We start from the raw sequence: 16,008 nt of genomic DNA on the forward strand, positions 1-16,008 counted from the left end.
TTTTTCCGATATGGCGACACGGTGGCCCAGTGGCTAGCACTGTTGGCTCACAGCTAGAACACCGCTGGTCCAACCTCCTATCAGGCCGGTTGGCGTTTCTGAGCGGAGTTTCCATGTTCTCCCCGTGTTCGCGTAGGTTTCCCCCGGTTTCCTCCCACCGTCCAAAAACATAAACCATAGCTTATCTACTAAACCAACTTATCACCCAAAACAACCTTAGTTTACACTTCTCACACGGCGACAAGCAGGGGAGTTCTCGAGACCTACCTGAGCTCGAACTCCTCTCTCGCCCTCCTGACGGGAGGGAGCCCCAGGCTCGAAGATATTACGAGCTTCGGGTTCGCTCCCGGGAAAGCATACCAATTACGCTTTATAGATCATCAGCTAAGTGTAAACTCTTGAAAATGCATTTCAATGTTTTTTTGCCAATCCCTGATGAAAACCGAATGCACGATGCCAAATCATCATTTTAAACCACTTTATTATTTAATCAAATTGTACTATGTAGTCAAATTGACAGTAGTAACTCAAGAGTACACAGATTACAGCATTGTGTGTTTCACTGTCTCTCAAAGTGTGGCACGACATGACGATTACGCTTATCAAAAATTCAGCTCTCTAATATCTTTGTTTCCCCAAATCTCAAGATCAGGTGTCACTGCGGAGCACAAAGCTGGTCTCATTCAGCGTATCATTTGAGATTATTTCACAAAATAAACATCCACTTGGACCTCACATTAGTGTGCACTCATACACAATAAGATAGGTTCATTTATCACACACACACACACACACATACACATTCAGGTTACGTCTGCAGAAAATAACCAGGTCTTCCAGTGAAGAAAGTTGATAAAAATAGAATTTAGACCTTGATATTTGGTGGACCACCCTGTTATGAGGATTAAAAAAGAAACAAATGCTGCATGCATGAAACACCTAAGAGACGATAAAACGTGAAAAGAAATGCTCAGGAAATATGCATAGCTATGCTGAGACAATCAAACTGTTTGATTGGCAAATCAATTGGTATTACAGTAATAAGGAAATGTTTTCCAATTGTTTTTGATCTATAGATATACATTTACCGGCCACTTTATTAGGTACACCTTACTAGTACTGGGTTGGACCCCCTCAGAACTGCCTTAATCCTTTGTGGCATAGATTTAACAAGGTACTGGAAATATTCCTCAGAGATTTTGGTTCATATTGACATGATAGCATCACACAATTGTTGCAGATTTCACTACCACAGATCCGGCTGCACATTCACGATGCGAATCTCCTGTTCCACCACATCCCAAAGGTGCTCTACTGGATTAGGATCTGTTGACTGCGGAGGCCATTTGAGAACAGTGAACTCATTTTCATGTTCCAGAAACCAGTCATGATTTACTCCACATTTTTCCAATTTTCTATTGTCCAGTTTTGGTGAGCCTCTGCAAATTGTCCTGTTCTTAGCTGACAGGAGTGACCCGGTGTGGTCTTTTGCTGCTGTAGTCCATCCGCCTTAATGTTGGACATGTTGTGCATTCAGAGATGCTCTTCTGCAGACCTCAGTTGTAATGAGTGGTTACTTGAGTTACTGTTGCCTTTCTATCAGCTGGAACAAGTCTGTTCATTCTCCTTTGACCTCTGGCATCAACAAGGCATTTGCGCCCACAAAACTGCCGCTCACTGGATATTTTCTTGTTTATGGCCCATTCTCTGTAAATCCTAGAGATGGTTGTGTGTGAAAATCCCAGTAGATCAGCAGTTTCTGAAATACTCACACAAGCCCGTCTGGCACCAACAACCATGCCACATTCAAAGTCACTTAAATCCCCTTTCTTCCCCATTCTGATGCTTGCTTTGAACTGTGGGAGATTGTCTTGGTCATGTCTACATGCCTAATTGAATTGAGTTGCTGCCATGTGATTGGCTGATTAGAAATTTGTGTTAACGAGCAGTTGAACAGCTGTACCTAATAAAGTGGCCGGTGAGTGTATATTTGTATATGTGTGTGTGTAAGGACAGCTCTTTGGTCACGATACTTGAAATGTCTTCATGAGACATTTTTAAAGGATAAGGTAATATGTGACATAATTAATTAGGTTTTATCAGGATATATATCGTAAACATTCATAGTCAAAATCCAGATTATTACAGAAATATGTAGATTAATGTTTAAGGTTGGGATGTGCTGTGTTACTCTTTCAGTACAGTAATAAATCACATTTCTGAAGTCAAAATCAACTCATTATTGCAGTTTTCAGTTTGTTGCTTCCACTCTTTCAAGCTGGGATGATTTAAGTGAACAAATATTATAATCTGATATTATTAAAGAAATCAAGGTCTCGGTCATGATAACAGCTCGCAGTCTCACTTCCTGTCGTTCAAAAGGAAATCAGTACAAATTCTTGATTTCTATTATCTGTAAAGGGAATCATTGTGTACAACAATTGCAAAAAATAAAAACAAAGATATACACGCACGCAATCTCACAAGCGCCTGTCTTGTAAATATGCATTAGTACTGTGATATAAACCAGAAAAAAAGCAATATATGTGCGTTAAGTGAATATGTGCAAAAAAGTCCTAAATGGTTTGCGTATGGATGAGGAGTGTTAATCAATACTATTGACACAATTGTTCACAGAACATTTTCCGATTGTATCCAAACAAGAGGAAGAGACACAGTATCTGTAACTGAAGTCATCCAACGTGCTCCAAAACACCTGCTGAAATCATAGAGAGAGAAACATAAAACCCCTACAAACCCTTTCGGCGATATTTAAAGGCCTATATAAGATTTTCAACAAATCAACTGAATGAATGTGCATTTCAGAAACTGTCATGAAAAGAAAAATCCCTCCTGGAGGCACATCAGATCAGAGAACCAAACAGCTCGGTGGCCATTTTGAGGGTGAAAGGCTCAAAGCCTCAGTCAAGGTTAACAGAGCTGCTTGACACGTCCTGCCAGGAACTGAGCAGAAGCCAAAATACATCCAGCTGACTGACAAACTTTCCTCTGTGGACAGTGTTTTTGAGTGTTTCCCAAGCATTTGTTGAGTGGACGTCTCTTCCGCTCAGACTCCACACCCTCAGTGTTTTCAGCTGCATCAGGGTTCTGGAGGGTTGCTGGACTTTATCATAGAAGATGTGTGGATAGACATCAGGAGGGTTGCTGGATTGTGTGTGACTTAAGAAGTCAAAGGTCAAACCTCAGCACTGCTCGGATTCAATAATGCCTTCTTTTTCTTGGCCCATGGGCTCTACCTCTGCGTATGCTGGATGACCAGAACCTCGCCGAAATTTCATTGCTGGCCATCGGCTGGGGCGTCTCTGTAAATATACATGAAGTTCAAATGCGCTCAGCACAGAGACAATAAATACATATTCTACCACAAGTAGAAGTAGATTCTTAAATCAACATATACATTTATGTGTAAAGTAGTCTTGTTTATTATCTACAGTTGAAGTCACAATTATTAGCCCCCCTTTGATTTGTTTTTCTTTTTTTAACTATTTGGCCAAAGGTGATTAACAGAGCAAGGACATTTTCACAGTATGTCTGAAAATATTTTTTCTTCTGGAGAAAGTCTTTTTTCTTTTATTTCGGCTAGAATAAAAGCAATTTTTATTTTTTTAAACACCATTTTAAGGACAAAATTATTAGCCCCTTTAAGCTACATTTTTTTCCGATAGTCTACAGAACAAATAATCGTTATACAATAACTTGCCAAATTACCCTAACCTGCCTAGTTAACCCAATTAACCTAATTAAGCCTTTAAATGTCACTTTAAGCTGTATAGAAGTGTCTTGAAAATATCTAGGCAAATATTATTTACTGTCATCATGGCAAAGATCAAATAAATCAGTCAATAGAAATTAGTTATTAAAACTCTGGTCTATAAAACTCTATAAAAAAATCTGGTCTCTGTTAAACAGAAATTGGGGGCTAATAAACAGGGGGTCTAATAATTCAGGGGGGCTAATAATTCTGACTTCAACTGTAAATAAAGTTAGTTTATAATTTATTCTTGTTTCAACTTTGAACAATTTTTTTTATTCCATTTCTCAAAAAGCAAGAGTTTATTTTGTATTTAAAGTAAACCCTGCAGGCACAGGATGTCAACATGATGTAAGATTGACATTTTAACCCAAACTCGTGGGCACGTTGCACTTTGTTTTGAAACGCCCAACCTAAAAACAGCCAAATATCAACATATAATAATGTTACAGCTTGACGTTGTGTGGATGTTACCACAATGACGTCGATCAGACAGATGTTGGATTTTGGTTGTTATACCAGAAGAATAAATGTCAGTATTTGACGTCAATCTGAGGTTGGTTTAGAATGTTGGATCGACGTTGGATTTTGGTCACTTTACAACATAACCTAAAATCAACCAAATATCAACGTCATTTGATGTCGTTTTTGGACATCAAAATAACATTGTCCTTAGACCCTGGCTAGACATTGAATTTTGGTCACCAGACGTCTAAATCAAACCTAATGTTAAAGTCTTATGGTGTTGTGTGCCTGTTGGAAATGCACCTTCATTTTAGGATGCTTAGAGATTATTATAGCAATACAAACATTTTTAGCAGTTTAATAAATGTTCTGACAAGAAGTTCTTATAATTAGCAGATTTAATTTAGGTTTTTATACTGATATAAATATTGATGCTTCACCAGTTCTGCTTGACACATGTAAAAAAAACCTCACTGGTTCTTGCATAATCTCAAGTATGCAAAAATGAACCTCATTTAGAAAACTGCACATCAACGAACATGCTGCTCCATAACTTTATCAGTGACCCAGAGGTCATTATTGCTTATACATCTATATACTGGGAACCTATTTAAAAATCTGAAAGAATTACCCAGCTGTTAAGTAATCTGTATATATCTTTATATCCACTTCATGGTGCTTTGTGTTTAATTTAGTTTGTCCTGCAATTTATTTTTTATTTGTAATTGTTTTTCCATCATTGCTGTTATGTCACAACATGCATGACTCCAGACTTTTTAATTATTGTATTTGACTCTAATTATTGTTAAGCTGCCTTAGGATGTTCAGGTTTTAGAGTGGGGCTTGGGTTAAAACAAAAAAATAGAAGGAAAGGAAACAAATGTTTATTGTTGTATTGCATTAAAATGTTCTTTTTCTTCAATTAAACATGCTTCTGAGACAAAATCTGTTGGGCTGTAATTCGTAAACAGCGTTCACTGATCAATGAATAAAAGCCTATTAAACCTGTTCGTCCCATTTAGTCACATCCGATTATGAATCAGTCTCTTATGTGACAAAAATCTTTCAGAGTTCATTTGTGTATCTCAAAGTTTTGTAAAGACATGAGGTTGAGTGTTTATTTGAAGGGAACTAACTAAAACTCTCTCACCTCAATGAAGAAGAGTCCCGCAGTAGAGCTCGGGTGGTGGTAGATGTAAACAGTCACCAGGACTATGACCACCATTACGAGGAGCAGCAGAAGCATCCCGAGAATCAGGCCCATGTGCAGCGGGTGAGTGCCGCTGTCTGCTGTACTTTTCGCCGCAGCAGCTGAAACACACACATTATACCATATTTAATACAGTTCAATCACTCTATCAGGCTCAATTAGTCTGTGGTTGTACACGCTGCTTTTTAAAACCAAACCGAACAAAAACTCGTTTTCCCTCAATAATCGCATCCCTGCCTTATAAGCCTTGCAGTTCCTCTGTTGAACAGAAGAGAGCGCTGTGTCCACGCCTGATTTATGCCCCTTATGTATTGTGATTTTAAGGCTTCTGTGGTTTGTATATCTGTCCAACATGGAGATAAAACGATTAATGACGGAAAAGAGACAGAACCGTAAATCTTAATTTTGTATCGCGGACATTTCCAAGCGGCTCCTGAAAGATTTACTGTGGTCTGCAGTTCTTGTGCTTTTGCAGTAAAGCCAGATTTCTATTAAAACCAAAAGCTGCCGAGCAGAGTCTGTGCGAAAAATCTCTTTCCTTTTTATATAATGTCAGTTACAGATGTATAGATATCAGTCAAATTCAAACATAGATTATATAAATATCCTACGTCTTTTTCATGTAATAAATGCATTGCTATTAATGTAAACATATACAATCCTCCTACTCCTGTCAAAAATGCTTAAAGAAAAAATTTACCTAAAAATAAAAATGAACTCACTATTTAATCACTCTCAAGTGATTCCAAACCATTAACCCTTTCTTCTCTTAAACACAGAAGAAGATGTGTTGATGAAAGCTGAAAAACAGTAACTATTTAAGAACCATTAGGGAAACAAAAACTACAGAAGTAAATAGTTAACGGTTTCCATCTTTCTTTAAAATATATTCTGTTGTTTTAAACATTGAGGATCGAATTGTCAGTTTACAGTGGGTGAACTATCCCTTATGTAATGTAATATCATGGAACCTATAAAAGAAGATATTTTGAAGAATGAGTTTACTTTGTTTGAGTCCAATTTGTTCCAACAACACTGATTTTCAGTGTGCTGACTAAATAAATGAACGAATGAACAAACAAATGAATGAACAAACAGCAAATAAGACTTTTTTTAAAAAGCCTTTTTAGGTCCTTTTAACTAGTGCTGCACAATATATTGTTTCAGCATCGATATCGCAATGTGTGCATTCGCAATAGTCACATCGCAGCATCTGCAATTTTAATGAGTAAAGGTGATCAGCAATGAAGAATGTGCAGAGTTTCCATTTTCCATTATATATAATTATTCACTTATAGTGGCAGGACAAAATATTGATATGATGTTTTATTGTGAACATTCTTTCCCCGATATATCAATGTAGTCAAGTATTGATATTTATTTAACGGTACAAAAGATCTGATTAATTTCAGGTCTTTAGACCTCCGAGATAGGACTGTCTCGACACACAAGCCTGGGGAAAGTTATAGAAAAATTTCTGCTGCTCTGAAAGTTCCAACGAGCCTAGTGGCATCCATCATCCATAAGTGGAAGATGTTTGGAACCACCAGGAGTCTTCCTAGAGCTGACCGGCCATATAAGCTCAGTGATCGGGGGAGAAGGGTCTCAGTCAAGGTGGTGATCAATAACCCGATGGTCACTGTCTGAGGTCTAGCTTTCTTTTGTGGAGAGAGGAAAACCTTACAGAAGGACAACCATCTGTGCAGCAATCCACCAATCAGGCCTGTATGGTAGAATGGCCAGACTGAAGCCACTCCCCACCTGGAATTTGCCAAAAGGCATCTGAAGGACTCTCAGACCATAAGAAACAAAACTCTCTGGTCTAATGAGAATAAAATTGAACTCTTTGGAGTGAATGTCAGGCGTTACGTTTGGAGAAAACCAGGCATCACTCATCACCAGGCTTATACCATCCCAGATCTAAATCCTATTGAACATCTCAGGACAGATCTGAAAATGGCTGTATACCGTCGCTTCCCATCCATCCTGATAGAGCTTGAGAGCTATTGCAAAGTGGAATAAGCAAAATTTCCCAAAGACAAGTGTGCTAAGCTTGTGGCATCATATTCAAAAAGACTTGAGGCTGCCAAAGGTGCTCAAAAGTATTGAGCAAATACTTATACTTATGAATACTTACGAATACTTATGTACATGTTTTTTATTTGTAATAAATTTGCAACAATGTCAAAGAATCTTTTTCACATTGTCATTATGTGCTATTGTGTGTAAAAAACAAAACAAAAACAAATACCTTGCTAAGAAATATTTGAAAAAGAAATCCAATTTTGCATGAGAGGTAATAATTGTTTTTTCACCTGTGCTGCTTCTTTGCAGATAAATGTTCCCTTTAAAACAACTATACAGTTATTTGTTACAGCATATTTTAGTAATGGGCTGTCTATATCAAGCATTGAAAAAAAACTTGTTCTGCGCCCATGCAAAAATACCATAAAACAGAAAAAAAAACAAGCGTGAAATATTAAATGTTAGAATACAATTATAACAAGTGTGAAAGATTTCAAATATTCAGCAACATCATGTTTTTCAAAACTGTAATGCTAACACTAATCAAACTATAGTTGTTATGCCCATATGTCACGTCATTTCCAGAAATGTCCAATAAATGTGACTTTAAAAGAAGGAATCCTTTCTCTCTATCAAAATAAGGAACACATTAAGTATATTATATAGTTATTCAAGCCAAGAGGTGCCAAAATGATTGACAGATATCACAGGGCAGAATAAATGAGAAGACAGGATTTTTGATGTTATTCATTCCAGACGAAAGAGCCCATGACCACTTAAGCATGGGAAGTAATTTATTCTCAATAAGAGAGGGACTGAAGCTTGGCAGCTAAAGACAGCCTGGCTCGACGACTGTCATACTGAAACAAAATGAGGAAAACTGTAACCACACAGTGTGCTGTGAAGCAACTATTTAAATCCCTTGAAGGTTTTGTCACTCTTAACCTTCAAATACCTTCTAGACTGCTAGACTTCTGTGAAATTAAATCACATGTCGACATCTCCGGTTAGCACCAGCAGAGCTAATGGAAACATTATGTTGAAATCGATTATAAAATCAAATGTGACATTTTCTGAAGATTTGATCCCACTTGTTTAATTGGTGTGGACCCCAGGCACCACACATTCATCAGAACATCTTCCAGATTCACCCCAACTGTAGTCTAACGATGCTGGGTCATTCAAAATGCATGGGTTTGATCTGGACTATTTTTTTTCTCTCTCTTTCTCATACACTGTACAGAAACAGCAACAGGATGTTTCATCCCAAAATTAACATTTTCATTACTTTGTTCTTCGTTGAACACACACACACAAACACACACATGCACACACACACACACACGCACGCACGCACGCACGCACGCACGCACGCACGCACGCACACGCACACACACACACACACACGCGCGCGCACACACACGCGCGCGCACACACACACACACAAAATATACTTTGAAAATATAAAATCAGCACCCCCAAGTCCGCAGCCATGGTGCTCCACCGGAAAAAGGTGGCTTGCCATCTCCAGATGGGAGGAAAGTCCTTACCCCAGGTGGAGGAGTTCAAGTATCTTGTGATTTTGTTCATGAGTGAGGGAAGGATGGAACATGAGATTGACAGAGGAATTGGTGCAGCGGCAGCAGTAATGCGGTCAATGTAGCGGTCTGTTGTGGTAAAGAAGGAGCTGAGCTAAAAGGCAAAGCTGTCGATTTACCGGTCAATCTACGTTTCTACTCTCACCTATGGTCATGAGCTTTGGTTCATGACAGAAAAGACAAGATCTCCAATACAAGCGGCCGAATTGAGTTTCCTTCGCAGGGTGGCAGGGCGCACCCTTATGGATGGGGTGAGGAGTTTTGTCACCCAGGAGGAGCTCAGAGTAGAGCCGCTGCTTCTCCACATCGAGTGGTCAGCTGAGGTGGCTCGGGCATCTGTTCCGGACGCCTTCTGGACCCCTACCTAGAGAGGTGTTCCAGGCATGTCCCACCAGGAGAACACCTCGTGGAAGACCCAGAACACGCTGGAGGGACTATGTCTCTCGGCTGGCCTGGGAACGCCTCAGGATCCCCCTGGAGGAGCTAGAGCAGTGGTTCTCAAACTGTGGTACGTGTACCACTAGTGTTACGTGGGCTTACTACTAGTGGTACACGGAGGAATCACTGAGTAATGAATTGGTTGCGTACAATAACACCAATGTGATCAGCTTTTCAATTCAATTGGCGCAAAACTAGGTGCGTGGTGCTTGCAGAGCAGATACTTGCTAGAGCAGTGTTCTCAAACCCTCAGGCCACAGACCGGCACCAGTCTATAGATCAATTGGTACCGGGTTGAACAAAACATCATTAATGATTTCAGTTTCATTTATGATCTGAATCTGAACGATCATTTATTTTGAAAAATGACTATTTTGAAAAATGACTATTTTCTTGTTACTCTCTGTCATATTTTGTATGGAGTACAATTTCGTTGAATGAATATGACTCTGCCTCCTTTTCAAACTGTGCAGTGCTGTAGCTGCTTAATTTGGCCAACTACGTTACTTTATTTCAATACTGGTGATTATGGTGGTACTTGGAGAGACTATTTTTTTTCTGAGGTGGTACTTGGTGAAAAAAGTTTGAGAACCACTGAGCTAGAAGAAGTGTCTGGGGATGGTAAAGTCTGGAGTTCTCTCGAGGAAGAGCATGAGTGAAACACTTATTATCTCCTAAAAGATATTTGATTAACGTTTACGTTTAACTTTAGTATCTCATATATTTAGATTCAAAGGTGTTAAGAACAAAAAATCATCAAACTAACTCCACATCTTCAGGTTAAATGTATTTTTATGACACAATAAATGTGTCTATGGTTGTAAACATATTGTTGGAGATTTACAAATCAGAATTGGGAACATAAAATCAGCTTAAAGGCATAGTTCATCATCCAAAACTGAAAAATCGTCTATCATTTATCTACCCTTCAGTTGTTACAAAACCTGCTTGAGTTTTTTTCTGTTCTGTTGAACACAAAAGAAGCTGTTGCTAGTGAAGAATGTGGTAAAGCTATAACTAAGCAATTGACATCCATAGTAGGAAAAGCAAATATAGGAACGTCAACATTGTAATATTCTTCAAAATATCCTCTTTTATGTTCAACAGAACAAAAACAGTGATACACATGATGGCAGTTTTCAATTTTGGCTGCACTCTCCCTATAACTTGGACACTTTAAGCTGTATTGCATGTTTTTCATTTACTTTTCATCATTTTTGCATTATCAAAGCATTAACAGTTGCAGGAATCTTTGCACAAAAACACCACATGATAATTCTTAACTACATTTTTCAGCTCAAGCTGCTAGAATTCCAAGTGTTTCCACATGATGTTGCAGTTTATAAGTTGTAATTACGAGTTATTGGAGGATCATAGAATGCTTTTACTAGTCTAATATACTGAATTTAGTAAGAATGATTCATATTTAATCATATGTCTTGCATAAAAGACATTTTTTATATGTTTCTTTCCATGCTTGTTTATATAAGTCCTATTTTCATTTATAGCACTTCATTTTCGCATTGACTTTTAATATCTCTTGTTCAAATACATTATAAACAGCTGCTACGCATTTTTTTTGTTCTCTATTTCCATCTGGGGATGCCCATTCCAAGGCCTCTCAGGATTGTGCTGCACCATTTATGGGATCCAAGACATGTGAAGAGATAATGCAAACCAGCAAGGACTTCGAGGACAACACACACACTTAATACAGAAATGCAATTCATTGAACATGTACACATAAACATAATCTATAAACTATATAACTGCAGGTTAACTAAGCTTATATAAAATAACTTTAACTGTAAAAAGCTATTAGTTACTAGTTAATTAGATACAATTATTAATAACTAATAATGTGATGGTAACTAATATCTTTAACTTTTCAGAATTTGATTGTAATGCATTAATGTGCACCTATTTAAAGCTGCTTTGAAACAATAACTATTGTGAAAAGTGCTATACAAATAAACTTAAATTCAACTGAATGAAAGCAGCATATATAGAGGGTTACTTTAATTGTATTTACTGTCTATAATATATACACATACCTCTGACCATTGCAAGTAGGTTGAATGGGACATGAATGGATTAATATAAGAAGGGTGGTGGTGGTGTATTCACTTTGACTCTGCTTAGTTCCCTTATTAATTTGGGGTCGCCACAGCGGAATGAACCGGCAACTTATCCAGCATATGTTTTATGCAGCAGATGCCCTTCTAGCTGCAACCCATCACTAAGAAACACCCATACACTTCCATTCAAACACATATACTACGGACAATTTAGCTTACCCAATTCATCTATAGCGCATGTCTTTGGACTTGTGAGGGAAACCAGAGCACCTGGAGGAAACCCATGCCAACACAGGGAGAACATGCAAACTCCACACAGAAATGCCAACTGACCCAGTCATTGCTCGAACCAGCACCCTTCTTGCTGTGAGGCGAGAGCGCTACCCACTGCGCCACCGTGCAGCCCATGTTTCACTTTGACTCTTGAAGTCAAAAATTTGCTTAGTTAAAATACTGAACGAGTATTGCTTAGCAAATTCGTCAAATGTGTGTGCAGTAATTTAAAACAAAACATCACGTCTTTATGAGAGAACAATGCACTGCTCACATTAATATATCATTTTTTAAAAATCGCAGATTATTTAGGGAATGCTAGGTCTGGTGTCTTTGGGAAGTTGTGATGTCATGAAAGATTGAAATTTGTACACAGACAGCTGGCAACCGAACCACATGAACAACAGGCTTCCCCTCAATCAAATGAAAATCGTCATTCTTCCTTTATTGTGTCAAGATGGCCTTGCAAAATCAGACTTGTATATTACTTCTGACAGGGTGTGAACTCAATACAGATGCTTCATGGTTCATTTGATGTGAGAAGCAGTACAGTTTCCAGCTGCATTGAGATTTTACACCAGAAACAAATATAGGTAGCATTAAAAACAGCCCCTGAATTTAATACACCCAACAGTCAACTTTATCAAATGAAATGAGAGTATAGTTAACTCAAAATTGACTGAAAGTTAATTCTACTCATTTGAAAAAAAGTTTTGAACTAAGTGTTGAAGGTAATGAGCTAATTATAAACCTCATTACTTCAACTTAAATGGAGTGAGTTCACAGTACTCATATAGATTCCTTTTTAACTCAAATGGTTTGTATAAATCCGTTTCCTCAAATGGTTTGAGTTGCTTTAACTTATTAGGTTTTACAGTACTCAGTTGGGTTGAGTTCTCTGCATGTATTGGGTTTTACTGTGCTCAAATTGCTTCATTACTCAATTGCTTTATTACAGTACTCATCAGGATTAGTTTTTGAACTGAAATGGTTCGTTGCAATCGGTTTCCTCAAACGGTTCGAGTTACCTTAACTTTTTGGGTTTTACAGTGTAGATTTCAATTTGAGTGAATCCTAATATGTGTTATATTCTATAAAGGTCTGATAACTTTTTTTCTTCATTTCAAACTAAAATATTGTCATTTTAAGACTTTATTTATTCAGAAAGGGACCAAATGTTTTCAGTTATTGTTATTGAAAATTAGGGTTAGTCCATCAAACATTGTTTTCTTAACACTTCTCAAGTTAAAACATGGTTAATGACTATTGTGTTGTGCATAAATTATTAAAATTCTGAAACTTTCTAATTATGTTTACTAATTTTCATTGTAGATACTAGATCAAACATTTTCTTACTTTCTTTTTAATATTCAGAGTCATCATAGTTTAAAATCAACGGAATTTCCAGAACAGAGCAAAAGGTTTTATGCTCAAATCCAGAAAAATCTGGATTTCTACCATAGTTTTTTAAATAACAACTTAAAATTGTTGTAAACACGGTGGCTCAGTGGTTACCACTGTTGCCTCAAAGCAAGAAGATCGCTGGTTTAATTCCTGGCTGGGTCAGTTGGCATTTTTGTCAGGAGTTTGCATGTTCTTCTCGTTTTCACTTGAGTTTCCTCCGGGTGCTTCAGTTTGCCTCACAGTCAAGACATGCGCTATAGGTGAATTAAATAAACTAAATTGGCCGTAGTGTATGAGTGTGTGTGTATGGGTGTTTTCCAGTACTGGGATTCAGCTGGAAGGGCATCTGCTGTGTAAAACAAATGCTGTATAAGTTGGCGGTTCATTCCGCTGTGGTGACCCCTGATGAATAAAGGGACTAAGCTAAAGGAAAATTAATGAATAAATGAATTTATATGTCACTGAATAGAATTTAACAATAATTTTCATTTTTATGTGAGAAAATATTTGAGCATAAGCCATCTATTACAGCGACACCTGCACCCTTTTACCAAATTTAAGAAGGAATTCCCACATTTTTGTTATTCTGCATTAAGTTAGAGAGCGCTTTCCTCTGGCTACATGTTTTCATTGGCTGCATGTGCTGTTTTCTGCTTTATTGATGAAATGTTGAAGCCCTGACTGCCGTTTCCGACTGGTAAAGAAATACTGAGCCCGCTCCAAATCAAAAACACATGACCTGGATCTGACTAACACAATTCTGGGAATAAAGAGAGGGAGAGACAAAAGTGAGAGATATCAAGCTAATAAAGTACATCAAGGGAGAAAGAAAGACCCTGTATGTGATGAACAGAGAGAGTAGAAGATGGGAAAAAGTAAAAGGTACGAAACAAAAATCTGCTGTTGGACAGGAAATGAACTGGCGCAATACACTGCTTCATGGAAAAGACATTTAGTTGGAAATTTTGTACTTACTACCACACACACACACACACACACAAACACACACAATTTGACCTTATTTGGGCAAGAGGAGGAAAAGCTCAAGCGGAAGAAAAGCTGTAGTGCAAAGACAAACTTTGAAAACACATCTTACCTCCGTTGTCTTTGAGATGCAGCGCAATCTTGGTGTCATCTATAAAAGCAAACAAGAAAACAGACAGAAGAAGAGAAGTACGTAAAAAACTCAGTTTACACGTAAACAGTTTCTATGTTACAGTGAAATGTAACATCACAGACCATAAAAACACAACCCCATCTTATAAACAAATGGGTCACACATGTGTGAGGAGCACTTCAAAGAGATGTTATGGAGCAAGTTATGGATTTGTAATGAATTTTTAATGAGCGATCTACTCCAGCATTCCTGAATATGATTTGTAGTGAGCAGAAAAGCTCCTGTGTGCAACAGACAGGTCAACATCTGCTGTAGGCATTTCTGATGAGGACTGAAGCGGCACAATAACTGCGGAATATCCATTGTAGACAGAGTCAATTTAGCAAGGTATTAAGATTCTCATTTACATTGTTACATCAAAGTTTCCCAATCACACACATGTATTCTATGATTAACGAGGGATAATTATAATTAGTTAATTGAATTACTAGAAAATAATGTACATGTTACTCAGTTCCAGCCTCTCCATATGTGTGTATCACTCCAACCACATCGAGTGCCAAAAAGAGGACTAAACTTGGTCAGAATACACAAGATGCGTCACTCGTATAGTTTTGAATTGGGAAAAGTGTAATGGTCAATATGGCGAATCAAGCACCACTTACTAATACAGGAACCAACCAGCAATCGCTATAGACTGATGTTTCTCCATGGGAGAATCTCGGACCAGACATGTGCTTTTATGACAGTTTGGTGGTCAAAAAACACACTGAAAACTTAGTGAATACTTGCTTCACACACAAGAAATATATCCACATAAAGCTTCAAATCTCTAGTTTTAAATAAACCACGTGCACTTGAAAACAAAAGGTTTTTGTAATCTGTATGAAATGACAATGAGGTACCGTCAGTCCTGTCAAACGCAACTACTCAATCGCCCACAAACTTGTAAACAAAGAGTCGCTGTCATTCCTGGAAGAGATTCGCCATCAAGATGTTGATTACTTCAGAAGACCAGCATGATCTGATGAAGCTTTATCTAGAGCAAGGGTCTCAAACTCAAATTGGCTGGGGGCCGTTTCAGTGAACGACAATTCACAGGAGGGCTGTAAATTAAATATTTCTTTTTTGTAAAACTACAACAAAGAAGGGACAAGTATGTATAAATATGCATATTTACTTTAACATGTTTAATTCAGCCAGCGGTACAATTTTATACAATTCTTGATATGCATACTAGTAAAATTTATTAATGAGACCATTTGATCCAAACAATGGCAAACTGTTCATATTTACACCACCAGCATAACGCTTAAACCATGAAGATGTGTTTGTACAACAAAATACAGGCGGTATAAAACTTAATTAAATCAGCCCTAGAAAAATTCTACATTTGCGTTACTCTTGACCACAAAGAAACTGAAAGTAACACGAATATATAGTACAGTACTTTAAATGTCCAATAGGTGGAGGGCAAAAACCACAAGTGGCTATATGTGACTGCACAACAATGATACTGATTCAAAAATATATGCTTTGTTGGGCGGAATCTCGTAATATTTTTAATGTCAGTTGCGGGCTGGAAAGAGGAGGAGAGGGCTGCAAATTGCCCGCGGGCCGGCAGTTTG

At 37.8% G+C, this 16,008-nt stretch overlaps 1 protein-coding gene across 1 annotated transcript in view; it reads right to left on the reverse strand.

Moving 5' to 3' along the window:
- Positions 1-464: 464 nt before the first annotated feature.
- Positions 465-16,008, reverse strand: part of plxdc2b (plexin domain containing 2b) — a 110,777-nt gene continuing 95,233 nt past the window's right edge. Inside the window, exons 12-14 of the mRNA NM_001146305.2 lie at positions 14,360-14,398; positions 5,388-5,548; positions 465-3,323 (exon numbers count right to left, since the gene is read on the reverse strand). Coding sequence (NP_001139777.1) covers positions 3,204-3,323; positions 5,388-5,548; positions 14,360-14,398 — 320 coding nt within the window. The 3' untranslated portion in view covers positions 465-3,203. The remainder of the gene's footprint in view (positions 3,324-5,387; positions 5,549-14,359; positions 14,399-16,008) is intronic.

The sequence above is a fragment of the Danio rerio genome, chromosome 7 (genome assembly GCF_049306965.1).
Source record: "Danio rerio strain Tuebingen ecotype United States chromosome 7, GRCz12tu, whole genome shotgun sequence".
Lineage (NCBI taxonomy): Eukaryota > Metazoa > Chordata > Actinopteri > Cypriniformes > Danionidae > Danio > Danio rerio.